At 38.1% G+C, this 15,640-nt stretch overlaps 2 protein-coding genes across 2 annotated transcripts; both read left to right on the top strand.

The window, feature by feature from the left end:
* Positions 1-3,971: 3,971 nt before the first annotated feature.
* sec11a (SEC11 homolog A, signal peptidase complex subunit) lies at positions 3,972-8,968 on the top strand. The gene is made up of 6 exons (XM_023297599.3): positions 3,972-4,156; positions 4,637-4,746; positions 5,921-6,070; positions 6,317-6,436; positions 8,352-8,409; positions 8,529-8,968. Exons 1-6 carry the CDS (start codon positions 4,106-4,108, stop codon positions 8,577-8,579), a joined length of 540 nt encoding a protein of 179 aa, XP_023153367.1. The 5' UTR covers positions 3,972-4,105; the 3' UTR covers positions 8,580-8,968.
* Positions 8,969-10,969: 2,001 nt separating this feature from the next.
* Positions 10,970-12,021, top strand: nmbb (neuromedin Bb). The gene is made up of 3 exons (XM_023297611.3): positions 10,970-11,263; positions 11,436-11,623; positions 11,720-12,021. Exons 1-3 carry the CDS (start codon positions 11,098-11,100, stop codon positions 11,771-11,773), a joined length of 408 nt encoding a protein of 135 aa, XP_023153379.1. The 5' UTR covers positions 10,970-11,097; the 3' UTR covers positions 11,774-12,021.
* The last annotated feature ends 3,619 nt before the right edge of the window (positions 12,022-15,640 follow it).

Genomic DNA, 15,640 nt, shown 5'->3' with positions numbered 1-15,640 from the left:
TGGCAACATGTAAAAATATGCTCTACACAAAAGATGGCATTTGCATTTTATTTTGATAGTTTTGACAGATAAAACAATGGAGAAAATGGGTCTATCTAAGCTGTATAAGGTTAAGTCAAGATGCACATTATTATATTTAAGCACAGTGACAATGCACAGTCCATAAGATATGATTAAATCAAATTTTAAAAAAGAGAAGAAACAGAAAACAGAGGATAGAAGGTGTTTTATCGAAGCATCAGTATCTCACAATGCTGGCTGTCATTCTGACCTCACATTGTTGTGGCTGACTGACCTCAATTACCATTGGCGAGCCAGGGTGGTTTTGACCATTTAGGCAGATTATATGAAAAGGATCACACATCCCTAAATGCCACAGACTTGTTGGCATTTGAAAAAAAGTTTTATCTCCAGTCCTCCAAAAGTCGCAGACTGCCACTGGACTCTGTGTCATCGCTAAGTTGACAATCAGTATTGACTAAATCCACCATATCACAGCAAGCTTTTGCTGACCATAAAATAATGACATTCAGATACACATCTCGCATTATGTTCTCTTTCAGGAGAACTTATAAGTGGAATAAAATCAATGTTGTGTACATACTGCTTATGGCAGAGGACAGAAAATGAGTCATCAGCTGTAAGTAATATACTGCTAAATCGGGAAAAAAATTCAGAAAGACATGTTTTGCATAAAGCTCACTAAAGCCACCTCTTGTAAGAACCTGGTTTTACTATCTGTACAAGATACTGAGGCTATCGCCTGGAATCACACTTAGTACAGAAATTCATATTCAAGAAGTGCAGGCTCCAAACAGCTTCAGTGGATGACCTAATTAGGGGTTTTCACAATATCACTCAGTGCCCTTGCTGGGATAAGTCTTTAATATCCTTAGGAGAGCACATTGTATCACCTCACAACTACTGCCCTTTAATTACAGGGGACGGCTGCAGTAACACTGATAAAGGACATACAGAAACCACAACATCCTCCACATCACAAATGCACCTCTAAACTGTTAAGAGACTACTACAGAACAATGCAACAATTCAGCAACAATACAGCATTTACTCTCTGCTTTGTTGAATTGGTCACACTGAAATAGTTCAGAGAACCAGATTTAATATTATGCTACTCTTTAAAGAGAATACATACAAAACAACTGCTTGAGGTCACAAGCTGCTGAAGATACATTAATGAATAACTGAACTCTGCAGTGTGTGTGAACTTGACAGCTGCCATTCCTTCATACACTCAGATGTTAATGCATGAAGTATAAATCACACATATACTATAACTGAAAGGTTTGCTGCGAAAGCAAAACTTCTCCTTTGTTAACACAAAAGTGTAAATGATTTAAGTAATTTAAGACCCTGGCCAGTTGGTTTGGCAGACTGGATCGTCTGTATTCAGGGGACAAAAATGAACTAACGCAAAATACTCTTTTAAAATTGGTACTACTGATGACCAATCTTGTGTTAAATGCCAACAGTTATTAACATAGAAATATATGCCTTGTATTGAAGAAATATCATAGCAAGAAAAATAAAATCATGCTCTAATTTTAAATGTCTGGTGATAGATTAAACATCATGTTATGTATGTCAACACTAAAGTATGCGAATGTCCCTGTTGACTGTAAACTGTGTCACAGGAAAAGCAAACAGTGTTTGTGCATCAGGGGAAAAACAAAACCCAACTGACAGGTAGGTCGTGAAATCAAAATGAAATTTCAAACAGTCAGGAAAAAACACAATTAAATGAGTCACAGAAATGCCAACATAAAAGCTGACTTTTTAATGACGGCTCAAATACGTGTGACATATGTGCTAATAATCATCCCAGCAGGCTGAGTCAACAAGCAGAGAGGGTTGGTAGGTTACAGGTGTGTGTTCGCTAACTACATTATCAGCTACTCCGTCAGAAGCACTTTCTCTAGGAAATTAGATGTAGTCTATGACAAAGGAAAACAGTTAATAATTACTGGTCTCGTCAACTGAGATTTGTTTTCGTTAGAAGATTAATTTTGATGGAGAAATGTGTTCATTAAGGTTGCAGGGGAAATTAAACTCACTTTTCCACTGTTTATTTGTAGAATAAAGTTTACCCACCTTTAAAGGAAGCCATTAACAGGGCATGAATTATTAATTTTGTGAGTTTTTTTTTTACTAGAGGTTGTTTGGTTTAACAATAACTACATCACAGATTATAAACTTTACGTAATCTGGCTAACATTTGGAAACAAGGAAACTGCTGTGTTTGTAAAGTGTAAGTCTTTAAAGCTGCACTCAATAATATGCTCAGTGACTACATGTAATCTGGAAGGCATCAGTCAGTTCATTGTTTTGGTTTTTACGCTACAACTACCATTATGGATCAGACTTCCTACTCTCATGAATCTCATTTCTTTCAGCAGCAGGCAACTGCTGCAACAAAAGAGACCTGATAAACTCAGTGAAAGCTACCTGCTTCTGAAACCAAATGTCAGAAACTGGAAATGAAAGCAAATCAGGGGACTCCAAATTATTACTAAAAGATGAAAATAAAAAATAAAAATTGTCATAAAATGCCACACATGCAGTATACTATCAAAATTGTTCTTTCAAAACGAAAACAAAATTGTCTTGTTTTCACTGTATTCACTAAATCAACAGGGCATTTGACTATCACAGTAAATAGCTATATTTATATATGCAGACATAGAAGTGGCTGAGCACTAAACATACCTGGGTGATCTTTTAAAGTCTGATCCTACTGCAGATGTTGACCAGGGTTTCACTCTAGAGGTGTGCTGGTACAGCAGGCTGAGAACAGCTGACATTAACACAATCGACAAACTCTTCAGAGAGGTCAGCAGCTTTGGCCTGGAACTCGATTTTCTGACAAAGCATCATGGACAGATCCGTCCTCCTAGGAGCCTTCAGCCTGTAAATTCTTCTCTAACTGCTGAACAGAGACCATATCAACCATTGCTGCTTTACATCTTTTACTGCTTTTAATCTCCCACTTGCACTATGAATCACACTTTAGCATTAAATGTATTTCCATTCAAACTCTACTTTTCTGAGCATTCTAAGTTTGTGGTATGTAACATAAAAAAAGTTTTTTGTTTTTGTTTTAGTCAGTTATATTTTGATTTGGACCAACCAACTACCTTTGATGTTGCTCCTCTACCAAAAGATTTTCGCAATCCCCTTCACCACCATAGTCTCTTCTTTGTCCTTTGTCATGCTGCAGGTATTTGAAAAAGTCAGAGGAAAGACTCCTAACAACAGGGCGAAGTAACAAACTAAACTTCAGCTATGGCTAACATTTTGTCAAAAAAAGATTAATTCTTGGTGAATCAGTCACCTGTTCTATCTTGATTATAGTACCATTTTATTTTTTTATAGTCCTTTCAGGTTGTCACTAAATAGATCTGAAATTGTAAAGCAATATTAATGAGAAAAGCGTGTTGTGATTTTGTCACACAAATTGTGTCTTATGCAGTCTCTGTGATGAATCTTGGTGCTGAAATGCGGAAAAATCTTCCCTGACATGATATTCATTATTAGTGGTAAGTGTTTGTATTTGTCCCAGTGATAAATTTCACACAGTCCCGAATATAAATCAGTTTTCGCTACTGATAAATGTTTAAATAAACACGACTGTAGCTTTAAATGACATCATGTAAAATGACATGATACCCTAGACGTCAAAGAGGACAGTAAAAGACATAGATAGGAAATAAACAGAAACACTCTAAACTCTCCATCAGCGTTTGGGCTCCTCAGTGCACACAATCAGTGCACGTGTCATTTAAGCTATCCGTCATGAATAACACCGTCTGCAGCGTACCTGAGCCTCTCCAGTACAGTACTGCTTGTACCCGGCGTATTTATGTGAAGCGCTGCTGCGGGAAACCCCCTCCCCATCGCTCTGCTCCGCCTCGTATCCTGAACTGACACCTCAACACAGTGCTCACTGGTGGGCGGGACTTCCGGTTGAGCGCACCCGGAAGATTCGGATGCAAGTTTCAGTGCTCGACCGTGCATCCATATGCTCGTTACTTTAGGCGTTTTCATGTGATTTAGGTGCTTTTTCTACACTGTACTATTTGCCACAATGTTGTCTTTAGACTTTCTTGACGATGTTCGTCGCATGAATAAGCGGCAGGTGGGTACCGGAGCTGTAGTTCACTCTCATGTCAGACCGCCTCTTTGTATGTGAACAGAGCTCGGAGCTAACGACTACTAGCCGCAGACCGCTTTTTAACGTTAAAGCCAGACTGTCACTTGTTAGCGACCTCTAAAGTGAACTGTTTTATGCATACGTGTCTTTTAAACAGTCGGCTATAAACTGTAGCATAAAGTACACATGTAAACCTGGTGTAAACATTAATCCTGACTTCAGCTAGCGATTTCCCTCATTTTAAAAGACTATTGACATGGCACCGCTAGCAGAAGTCTCACCGCCAGATGTACTTACAAATGAACCAGCTGTGAATTTCTTATGTCAAGCAAACAGAAAAATAATAATGTTACTGAGTTGGTCTTGAGTTCATTTTTTTTGGAAAAACATCAAACTGCTAGTTATGTAGCCACACTTAGAGATTATTATTATTATGCAAGTAAAATTTACCCTTTTTGTTTGCAGCTCTATTACCAGGTGCTGAACTTTGGTATGATAGTTTCCTCTGCGCTGATGATCTGGAAGGGACTGATGGTGGTCACCGGCAGTGAGAGCCCGATTGTTGTTGTCCTCAGGTGAGTTTGCACCTATCTGTTGGGATTTTTATTCTTCAATTTGAGCATCTTTAGCCTCTGTTGGTGGGAGTTAGCGTTGTGAGAACTTCAGTGACTTCTCCTGGGTAGTAAAGAAGTTTGAAGGGTGGTAGGTTTAGCATGGAAACAGACACAGTTTTGCAAAGAATAAAGAGATGTATTTGCCAAGGACATTGGGTTGTTTGTTTGCAGTCTAATATTAATACAGTGATCAAATCACTGTCTGCTTCATGCTGAAGATTTGTACCTTAGCAGAAGGTATGACTATAGTATTTGGGGTTCATATTTTCCCTTGGACAGCTGAAAATATCATCTGTAGCTACAAAGAAGTTAAAATTTTGTGCTGGTTGCACAGTTACAGTGTTTCACTACACATATTCTGGTTAAATTGCATAGTGGATATCTCATTTTCCTCTTGTTTTCACATCTTCAGTCTCATCATCCACTTAGCGGTCTTATTACTTGTGATAGCATCTTTCTTCTGATACGGTAAAAAAAAAAAAGTCATGAGCGATGAACTTCATATTCTCAGTTTGAATTAAATTAGTTAAATTAACCTGCAATCTCAACATGTTGCCTACTCTGTACATAGAATCTTTTTTTTCTTCTGGCTAACATGACTTAGAATGTATTAAACACAGTTTTTATGCTAGATTCAGCATTGGTTGTGCTTGAAAAATAATGTTTAAATGATATTATGATGTGTAACTCTCTGTACATTTGGTTAATTATGACAGATGAATGTAGAAAGAAGTGTTTTGATTTGACTGAAATATGTATTTAGTTTTTTCGTATTACCTTTGGTTTTCACGAAATAAATCCCAGTCCACTAGTAGGTAGGGATGTCTCGATTTATTGGTTCTAATGTAAGCCAAGCAGTGTTGAGCTGGTATGTTGTAGTAGTTATTAACACCTCCTTGTGGCCTTGTAAACATCACAGTTTGAGAATGGACTGTACGTCCTGATTTCCAACTTGAAACAGTTCCAAATGTTGCAAACAGTTGTCTTCTGACTCTTAGATGACATGCCTTTCTTTCACCAAATGTGAATATTATCTGTAAAGAAAAATTTGAGATTTGCAACACATATTTGTCACATAATGTTGGGTTTAAAAGGTACTTGCTAAAGTTGCTAATGTGCCTGTACTTCGTTTCAGCGGGAGTATGGAGCCAGCTTTCCACAGAGGAGACCTCTTGTTTTTGACCAACCGGGTAGAGGACCCCATCAGAGTTGGAGAGATTGTTGTCTTCAGGATAGAAGGCAGAGAGATCCCCATAGTACACAGAGTACTAAAGATCCATGAAAAGTATGAATGTGTATTTTATTAATTTCATTGTCCGCGGTGAACTTTCAACATCACTGAGTTTCATTCCTGCCCGTGAAACCTGAAAATGTCATTCATGGTATTGGTTTCTAGCTATCTACAATAGTTTTTCAGAGGCCTCTGTGACATTTCACACTCATCATGAATCCTCACCCAGACTTAGGGAGTTGAAGAAGGGGAATCGGTGTAGAGTGTGGTCTAAAAATCATACTAATACTTTGTTCGCAGGGAAAATGGAGACATTAAGTTCTTGACCAAAGGGGACAACAATGCAGTGGATGACAGAGGACTGTACAAGAGGGACCAACACTGGCTGGAGAAAAAAGATGTGGTGGGACGAGCTAGGGGGTAAGTATTTTGGTTGGGAAAAATACATAATAGTACAGATATATTAAAAGCATATTTTAACATAACTTGTTCTGCTCAAGATGTTTCAAAACCAAAATGACAGAACTGCAAACTGTGAAAGTTTGAAAATTTAGGCAAGAAGAATTAATTTCAAAATGTCTTCATAAGATAATATATTATGTCTTTCCAACACATTTCTGTCAGGGGTTGACATAATCAAATTAACACTTGAACAGTCTCATAGAACCAAGTATAATAGTCCTGTTTGTCTTTGAGACGAACGGACAAGGTCATATGCAATTTCACATCTTTGCTGTTTAATATTTGGGGATTACATTTGATCTGTTATCTTTGCCAGTTAATTTATACAGTATTAACAAGGTAGGACTTAAGTGATCTCATCCTCCCTGTCATTGCTTGTCATTGTGCATGATAGAGAAATGAAGGACAAGCCACTGGATGCTTCTGGTTTATGGTAGAACAGTTACTTTTCACAGAAATTTGCCTTCTAATTCATAGTAAGTGGGACCTCTGTTTTTCTCAGATTTTAAGTTATTTTGACAGATTTAGCTTCATTTTTAGAGCTGGGTTTATATCCGATATAGAGGGTTACCAGGCATCCCACTGGACGTAACTATGCTGTAGATTTTGATTTATAGTGAAGTGTTGAAGTTCACCTTTGCAATGCTTGTGTTTGCAGTCAGGCCATGTGGTACTTTATATTCCCCTCGGTGACTGTATTTACATTGTGTAATTTAGTTTGTGATACAGAGCAAAGGTGAACTACACATTATGACAAAAAGTGTCAGAGGTATGTCGATAACCTCTAATGTTATTTTTTGTTGTCTTGATACTGAATAACAGATTATCATACACCATATTTACCTTCATTAACTTTCTGTAGTGAGCAGAAATGTCAGCAAAAATCAGGCCTATAATCGGTCTATGTCTACCTCTATGTGCACAACCTCTTAGCCAGTGTCTACTGCAGCCTGTATGTGAGGCATTTAGGAAGCACTGTCATGCCTCAATAAGCAGATGTTCAACAAGCAAGGTGTTTTGGGGACAATTTTCTTCATATTTTGCCCTGAGGAGATGTCTAGTGCACACGTTGAGGGTTTTAAGTCTCCTCAAACAGAACAGCCTACGCTTTTGTTTTCTGTAAAGACCCTCAGTGATGTCTGGCCTGTCCAGCTTGTTGTTGAGTTGCATCCCTAAGAACATACAGCTGTCCACCTCCTTGCTACTATGATGACAGGGATCAGGAACCTCTTGCTATGCCAAAAGTTACATTGGTATTCTTAAATAATGAGCTGAATTGGCTGTTTTCACACCATCTTATGAGGCTTTCAAATAGATCTCTGTATTCCACCTTTTTATCATCCATGATAAAGCCAACAGTGGAGTCATCTGAGAACTCCTGTAATTGTTGCCAAGTAGAAGGAGAAGTCAGAGGTGTAAAAGATGGTCAACAACATTGGCATTAGAGTTCCTTGAGGTGCACCAGTGTTGCTCATCACCACATTTAACAACCAGCTTTGTAGCCTAACATACTGTAACCTGTTGGTGAGATAGTCTGTGATCCTGACCATGAGGTCCTGGTCCACCTGCAACTTCCCAACCAGTCGGACAATGTTGAAAACACTGGAGAGGTCTGTGATTCCCCACAGTGTTTAATGGCTTCTCCAGGTTATGTAATCCCTGTGAAGCAGTAGGATAATGACACCCTACACACCATGCCTGGTATGCAAACTGCAGTGGGTCCAGGCAATCATGTGCCAGGGGCCTGAGGTGTTCGGATTGATTCATACACTGAAGCTGTAGACCTTTTTGTGTACTGTGAAGTTGCAAGCTCACATGTATTATATATCAATAGCATTTCTTGACAGTCAGCATTTTTTTTCATCGTCTTCAGGTTTGTGCCATACATTGGAATTGTCACCATCCTCATGAATGATTACCCCAAGTTCAAAGTAAGTTGGTTGCTCCTCTTATTTAGTCTCACTTGACAAGAGTCCTGTAGTTTTTATTCCTCAGGAAAAAAAATGCATCACAGCATCTAATTTCTTCATTCTGTGTTTTCATCCTACAGTATGCTGTTCTCTTCATGCTGGGTCTCTTCGTGTTGGTCCATCGGGAGTGAGGAACTCAGGCTTCAGCGCTCAAAAAGGATAAACTGCGTCCAGGAAACCTCAGTCATGCCTTTCAAAACAGAATTAAGTTAGACTTTGTCAAACCCAACTGGCTTTTTTGTACCATTTGTTTGAACATTTTGTAGAAATGTGGATAGGGTGTTTACATTTGAAAAATCCAAGCTTTAGAAATATTTTTGTGAGGGAACTAGGCTGGATTTGGTTTGAAGTCGATCTTTATTTGTAATCTTCAGAATGTGAAACAGCATTCTTCAAGATAAATTCAGTCTCGTTTCTTTCTTGTTGAATCATTGTCTTTAAGAAAGATGTGAAGTATTTTATGACAACTGGTTACGAATGATATTAAATATGAAATCTGGTTACCATCCACTATGGATTATTTGAACTTGTGGCCTCATTTTGTTTTGGCTCCTATTCAACAGTCCCCGTTTTATTGATGTACAGAATCTAATTCCTTCTCATAAAAGAGAAGCTATGTTTTCAGTTCAGTATTTGTTTGAGTTACAGATGAGCAATAACTTTTTTTGCAAATCTTTTTTGAAGGGCCTTTGCAGGAAAAATAATTTCTGTATTTCCATTGCATTGAATTAACTTTTCAAAGCATTGTTAGTAACCCTGTATGATGTTGTATTGTTTCACACAAAGTTATTTAAAAAAAATGCTTAAAATTAGTTAAATGTGATGAAAATGTCATGCTATATGTTTAATTTTTTCTTTCATTTTTTAAATTTACCATCCAGGTATTTTATAGAACCAGCCCCAAACACAGTTACATTCAGGTGAGCTGTTCCAGACATAATTTGTTGCCCACGCATTTTGTTGTAAATTAAATGGTGTAATGACTTGTTTGGTAAATTTATATAAAGGTCACTGGAGTGGCAACGTTTTTTTTAGTAAAGTGGGCTGGGCCCGTTATGAATGCAGAGTTGCTTTGAGCATTAACCTTGGTTACGAGCTCTTTCGGACATGAGCACACTTTAGTGTTCTTGCAATCAAGAGAAACTGTCATGGCCATCCAGAACTGACCTGCAATCATACAGTAGTATGGATCAACATATAATCTTAATGCAGATCCACTTGAAATTCTATTGAGGCACTTGAACTTTGACTGAAATTGATTGCATTTGTCCGCAGTCTGTTAGATCTGACAGACCTTGACCTAGATGCCAGTTAGGTGGAGCTTTTTACTACTTGGATCTTCTGCCGTGGCTCACGAAAACATAATTATACCTCAGTGGTCAAACAATATCCTGTAATCAAGATTGGACATAAAATGTCACATCGATTAGAAAATTGAGCTGTCGAATTTAAAGAAGCCTCATTTAAACCCAGACTGGTGTTGAGATGAACTTTGGGAAATGATGCAGTGTCCTTTTGTGGACTCTGCTCAAAGTTTTACTTTTTCTACTTTGAAGTGGCCCTTAAATGACAACAACTGTGGCGATGGTCTCATGGGTAGTGCTATGTAATACATTGTACTTTATGAGCTATAAATCAACAGCTTGGAGTCTGAGATGCAAATATCCACATATTTTAAGGAAACAGTGTTGCCGCTGTCTGGGTTCATTTAATCTGCAAAAGCAGGGAGAGTGATGCAGTGATGGTAAAGACAGTCTTCTAATGAGACTGACATTCTGCTGTGCACAATTTCTAAAATCACAAGTATGTGTGTTAATGTCAAAGGTTATAAAAGAGCAAACTGGGAGCTGCAGCTCTTCCACTATATTTGAAATTTTAGCACCCTGAAGTGACAAGAGAGGCCATCTGTCTTATCAGCTCTAAATTAGCAGTGAGAATAAGCAGGTTTTCCTGTCCTCGGAGGACTGATGGTGATCACAGTAACATGCTGCAACTGGCCAAATGTCATGTTGCTCGTTGTGTGGGACCAAGCCTGGACCCTGGGAGCTGGAAGGGGATGCAGGAAATGACTGTGTATTGCTCCAGAGGGAAGCATTAGTAACCCATGTGCCATTTTGTGGCTCTAACCACACGTCAACAGTGCACAGACCAAAAGAAATTTTACAGTGTTAGCCAGTTTACGAGGCATTTTAATGGCTTAAATATAATGTGCTGTGACATGATGTTTGATTGGTTTAATATACACTGTAAGATCGCAATATATGTATTTGAAGAGTCACCTAACCTTCTCCAAAAACTTAAAAAAGTTCAGCTCAACTAATTTACCCACACTGAATATTTGCGCATTGTGGTATTTCCACTTGGCTGGTTGAGAATTTTTGCAGCAAACATTCATACTTCCTCCAAGTTAAACATCGATCCTTACAATTACGCACAGCCGGAAACGCGATCCGACCAAACCTTAACAATGAGTCGACTGACTTCACTTCAATTTACGCACCAGGGTCAATGAAAAGTCCACGCATCACAAACAGAGCCCACCCCGGAGAGGGGAGCCTATAAAAGCAGTGTGCGTCTGAGCCATCTACGACTAACGGGAGACACTTGGAAATTTGCGCCCCGGAGGACAGTTCTTCAATCCGCGTTGAGATGAGAGGTTTTACACTGAACAATGTCTGCCAGTGGGGCTTATTCACGTATCTGGTCTTGTTTTCTGTCATGACTTTCACCTCTGCAGTTAGTTTCGACCTGACTGAGCTTAGGAATAAAGTTGCAAAAATCAAAGTGAATCCAAGAGGCAATCTTTGGGCAACAGGTAAGAATATTTTCTTTTTATTATCCTGTTTTAAAAAAATGTTTTCATATGTAATCCGTTTATTTTTACACCATAACATGTTGATTGTGAGGAAGAAAAGCTGTTTTTTTTTCTATTAGTTTTTTTTACTAATTTAAGTCAGCATTAATGGGCATTTTCTTTGGTTTGGCAGGACATTTCATGGGTAAAAAGAGTGTGATGGACACCACCCTGCTGCCTTCAGCTGAGGACCAGGGTGTCGGTGCGCTGGAAGTCTCTGTTCCCGCGGAGCAGGGCGCACTCGGGGAGCTTTTCCAAGAGTTTCTGCGGGTGGCGTTGCAAGCGCAGGTGGATACGCAAGAAAGCCGCTCGAAAAATCAGGTGAGAACCAAGCTGTCTCGGCGTTTTCTTGTCACAAAACTGCAGAGAGACTGATTCTTTTATTTTAATGTGATACTGTTTCACTCTCTATTCCAGGAGTCGGACTTGTTGATGAAGATTTTAGAAAACTACATCCAAAACAGAAAGTAATGCAGCGGATTAAAACCTGGCACCTGTGATCTGAGGTCCTCTGACCTCGTGGATTAAAATAAATAAATGAGAAACAGTCTTCTGCTCATCATGACTGTAATTTACTCTAACTGTCATACTTAGCCTATACAACTCATGTTCCATTTGCAATAGTCTACAGCTTTTTCCAATTTATTTTGGTGAATATGTTTCACATTGTCTTGTCCTGTATTTAGTTATATTTATATTGAATAAAATAATTATTTGCACTGCTTTGACTTTGATGTGAGGCACATAAATTATACAAAATGTTTTGCATTACTGGCATCCTAAATAATGGAGCAGTCCAGCTATAAAGAAACACTCACTTCACCATGGGTAGATCACTGAGTTCTTTTGATTGTGTCTAAAATATTCTTGCATGATAATTGGAGAATGCAGAAAACACTTTACTGAAAATGTCTACACACCTTTTTAGTGAGATGAGTTTGGATAATCTCACTGACTTACAAGATGGCAGCTACAGCACCTACAGCACATACAGATCTAAAAGGAACACAAGACAGCTTGTAGAATTATAATAATCCTATATGTTGGTCTCTGTTTTACAGGGACTTCACTGAATATCCCCCCCTCTGTTTTCTTCCATGGGGTTTTAGTACACTTGACCTTCACAGCTCGTATTTATAGGCCCATCACTAACATTTCATTGCTCAGCATGAGCAAAAGCATGTCCAAAATAACACTTATATAAATACATATGTAGGCAGCTTACATAAATCCCATTTCTTAACTTTCTGAACATTTCGACATGAAATCAATATTGTCTTTTGTACTTTTTCTGTCCTGAGCGTAAATCTCTCGATCAATACTGGTAAAGTGAAGTGAGATAGCCCCATGCAGCTCATGCAGCTTCTTTGCCTTGGGCTAATCCACTGTGCTATTAGAAACAGGCAGGCTATTTCAATATCTCTCCCACAATGTCCTGTCATTTGCTTTATGGAATTTTTAGGTGTGAAATGTGCAGCGTGTTCAAAGCGGTAAGTGGTGTGAGCTGAGAAAGTGAATATGCTTTTCAGGTGAGAGAGTTGAGAATTGTGTAGTCTGTATAGCTGGTTAACCCCAAAACTATGTAAATGACACAGAAAGAGCTAATTACGAGAATACATTAGAAATTTACACCTTTCCTAAAACGATGAATTCTAGCAAGATAGCTCTGTAAAAAAAACAAAAAACCCTGCCTTCATGAAGGATTGTTGATAACTTTTAGAGAGGTGGTAAATCATCTCTATGGACATTCTGAAGTTTGTGGTGCTGTTCAAATGATTGAGGTGTTTGTCATATTTAGTTTACTTTTTTTAGAAATGAGTTAACTGAAGTTGACCCTTCAGTTCAAAATTTCAGGCTTTTGTAACAGGCTTTAGAATTTGCAGCACACAAATGTTGAGATCTTTTTAAAAATAGAACCCCTCTGGGTCATTTATTCTCCATAAATGCACAGTTTAACCTACTGTTCTTTTTGGCAGACAGCAGTCTTGAGATCCCTAATTTTCAGGTGCAGAACACTTAACACAAGTAGGTTAGTAGGCTAGAAAATTGGGTACAATTTAATAAATAAGTCTGCTCAATAGGTTATAGTGAATTTACGTTTCTAAGGAAACACTTTTAAACTCACATTCAGGACTGTGAAGAGGAGAGTGGGTTTATAAAAAGGCTTATACTTGAACATTCTTACTGGTTAAATGTCTTTTTTGCTGAAAAGGGCGTCTTGGGTCTCTGCAGATCGCACAGATAGACAAGATGTGAGAGTCTGTATTTGAATCCTGCGAGAAATTTCATCTTGAACCACAAATACAGTGTTTTTTTTCATTCATTTAACATGTCAGGCTAGTGCATGTAGAAGTGCAATTTAATATGTTGATAAGTTAATTATCAATTTGTGCGTGTGTGTGTGTGTGTGGTGAGGGTGTTAATGAGTAAATATAACTGTCCTCTCATGGCTTGAAACTGCAGATCCAAACATGTTACGGAGTGTTAACTGTTGAGGAAAGTGACGTTTCCACACAGTCTGAGCATGTGCTGCCTCACTCCTCAGTAAAATGAGAGTTTCAGTTTAGCATCTCTGTGCTCTCGGTCTACTTTGAATATCCTCCTCTGCTCATTGAAATTCCCCATTTATTCATATGCTCAGATTTAATCCTTCTTTCTGTCGACCTACACAAATGAACAGCTCTATGTCTAAATCCACAGAAGAGTTCATGCTTGCCAAACAGAACATCACTTAAAACTACAGGAAAACAAAAAAGCTGTGGCTAGAATATTTGGCCTACTCTATAGATGGTCATCCAAGAGGACACTATGTCTATTGTAATGTGACTAAAATAATTCAAATGGGAAGTCTGTGCCCTAAAAGGCTTTAAATGATGCTTGAAAATATGTGCAGTGCACCTAAGTGTTACATTACAGCAAGCTGATGCTTGTTAAGTTCCAACGAGCACCAACCAATGAACAGGAAAAATGTAAAACTAAATTATTCTGCTGGGTTATATTCATTTTGTGGATTCAGTTACAAGAAATGCTTGGAATAAATGAAGGCAGATAGAAACAATCAGCACCAAAAATAGATTTCTTCATTTTTAATCCCAATATTTTAATTTTTGCACCAGAGCAACAAAAATTAGGCATCTGCCATCATAATGGGTGTAATGTCATCTAGATCGTGGCTTGGTATACTAAGCTGCTGCTGTGACAAATAACTTCCCCGCAGGGATGAGTAACTGTATTTCTTTATGTTTCAATAAACAGGAACTGATTTACTGTAAGTCGTCTGTTTCAATGAGGGTGTTTGTGGGATAGTTTTCTACAGAGAAAGGATTTTTTATTTGAAAAAAACATAGATGGAAGGACATCACTCTGTTTATCACAAATGATGACATTCCCACAAAACAACTAACCTGTATGTGAGCATGGGTGTTTATTATTTATCTTTAGGAATTTATGACACGCATACAAAATATACCATACTCTAAATTTAACCAATTTAAGCCCAACAGTATTAGTTTCCATGTTGTAATGATGCAGAAATCTGTGATTTTCATCTGCTTTGTACAAATTTTAACACAGCTCCTGACATTTTCACAGGGACATAATGAGTTGTTAGCGTATGACCCACAGATACAGCCACATGTCTGTGCCTTTGGGACCTCTACAGTCCTGTTTTTTTTTTTTTTTTTTTTTTTTTTCTGCTGCGCTTCTACTTGTCTTTTTTTGTTAGTTTGTTTTATCTTGGCCTGTTTTAACAATGAATCAATTGATAGCCAAGAGGAAAAGCTGATGCATAATTCACACTGTGGATGTATGTTATGTCAACAGAGGTCACCTCAGCCTCTTTTGGAATTTATACGTTTCCTTCTTGCTCAGTTTGAATACCAAAAGCTGACAGGGACAGATGTGGCAAGCTTTCACTCAATAAAACCAAGGCTGTGGGCACCAGTCTAAGTCATTATTGATTGAGTGTCACAACTAATTTTCAATTGAGTAATCTATCTTGCGCTCATAGAAAACACAGAAGTCTAGGTTTAAATAAAGGAAAAAGGGCCACATTGCATGCGTTTTCCTTAGATTCATTCATTTATGCATTGTGTATGTTATTATCTATTCAAGCCTTAAATTGAACATCTGAAAGATTAATGAAGTAAAAACACAGATTATTATATGGTTGTTGGGTGTTTTTGCCAACTGCTTACTCTTGATAAATGTTCCTCTGACAACTGGTGCCTGTGTAAAATCAGCAATGGTACACTGCCACCCTCTGGCATGGAAACCCTTACTACACATCAATGACATCTCAGTGCAGATGTCAGTTTTTAAGGGGTTCAAAAGTGGAAA

The sequence above is a fragment of the Amphiprion ocellaris genome, chromosome 1 (genome assembly GCF_022539595.1).
Source record: "Amphiprion ocellaris isolate individual 3 ecotype Okinawa chromosome 1, ASM2253959v1, whole genome shotgun sequence".
NCBI classification, from domain to species: domain Eukaryota; kingdom Metazoa; phylum Chordata; class Actinopteri; family Pomacentridae; genus Amphiprion; species Amphiprion ocellaris.
This window is presented reverse-complemented; position numbering and strand designations above follow the sequence as displayed.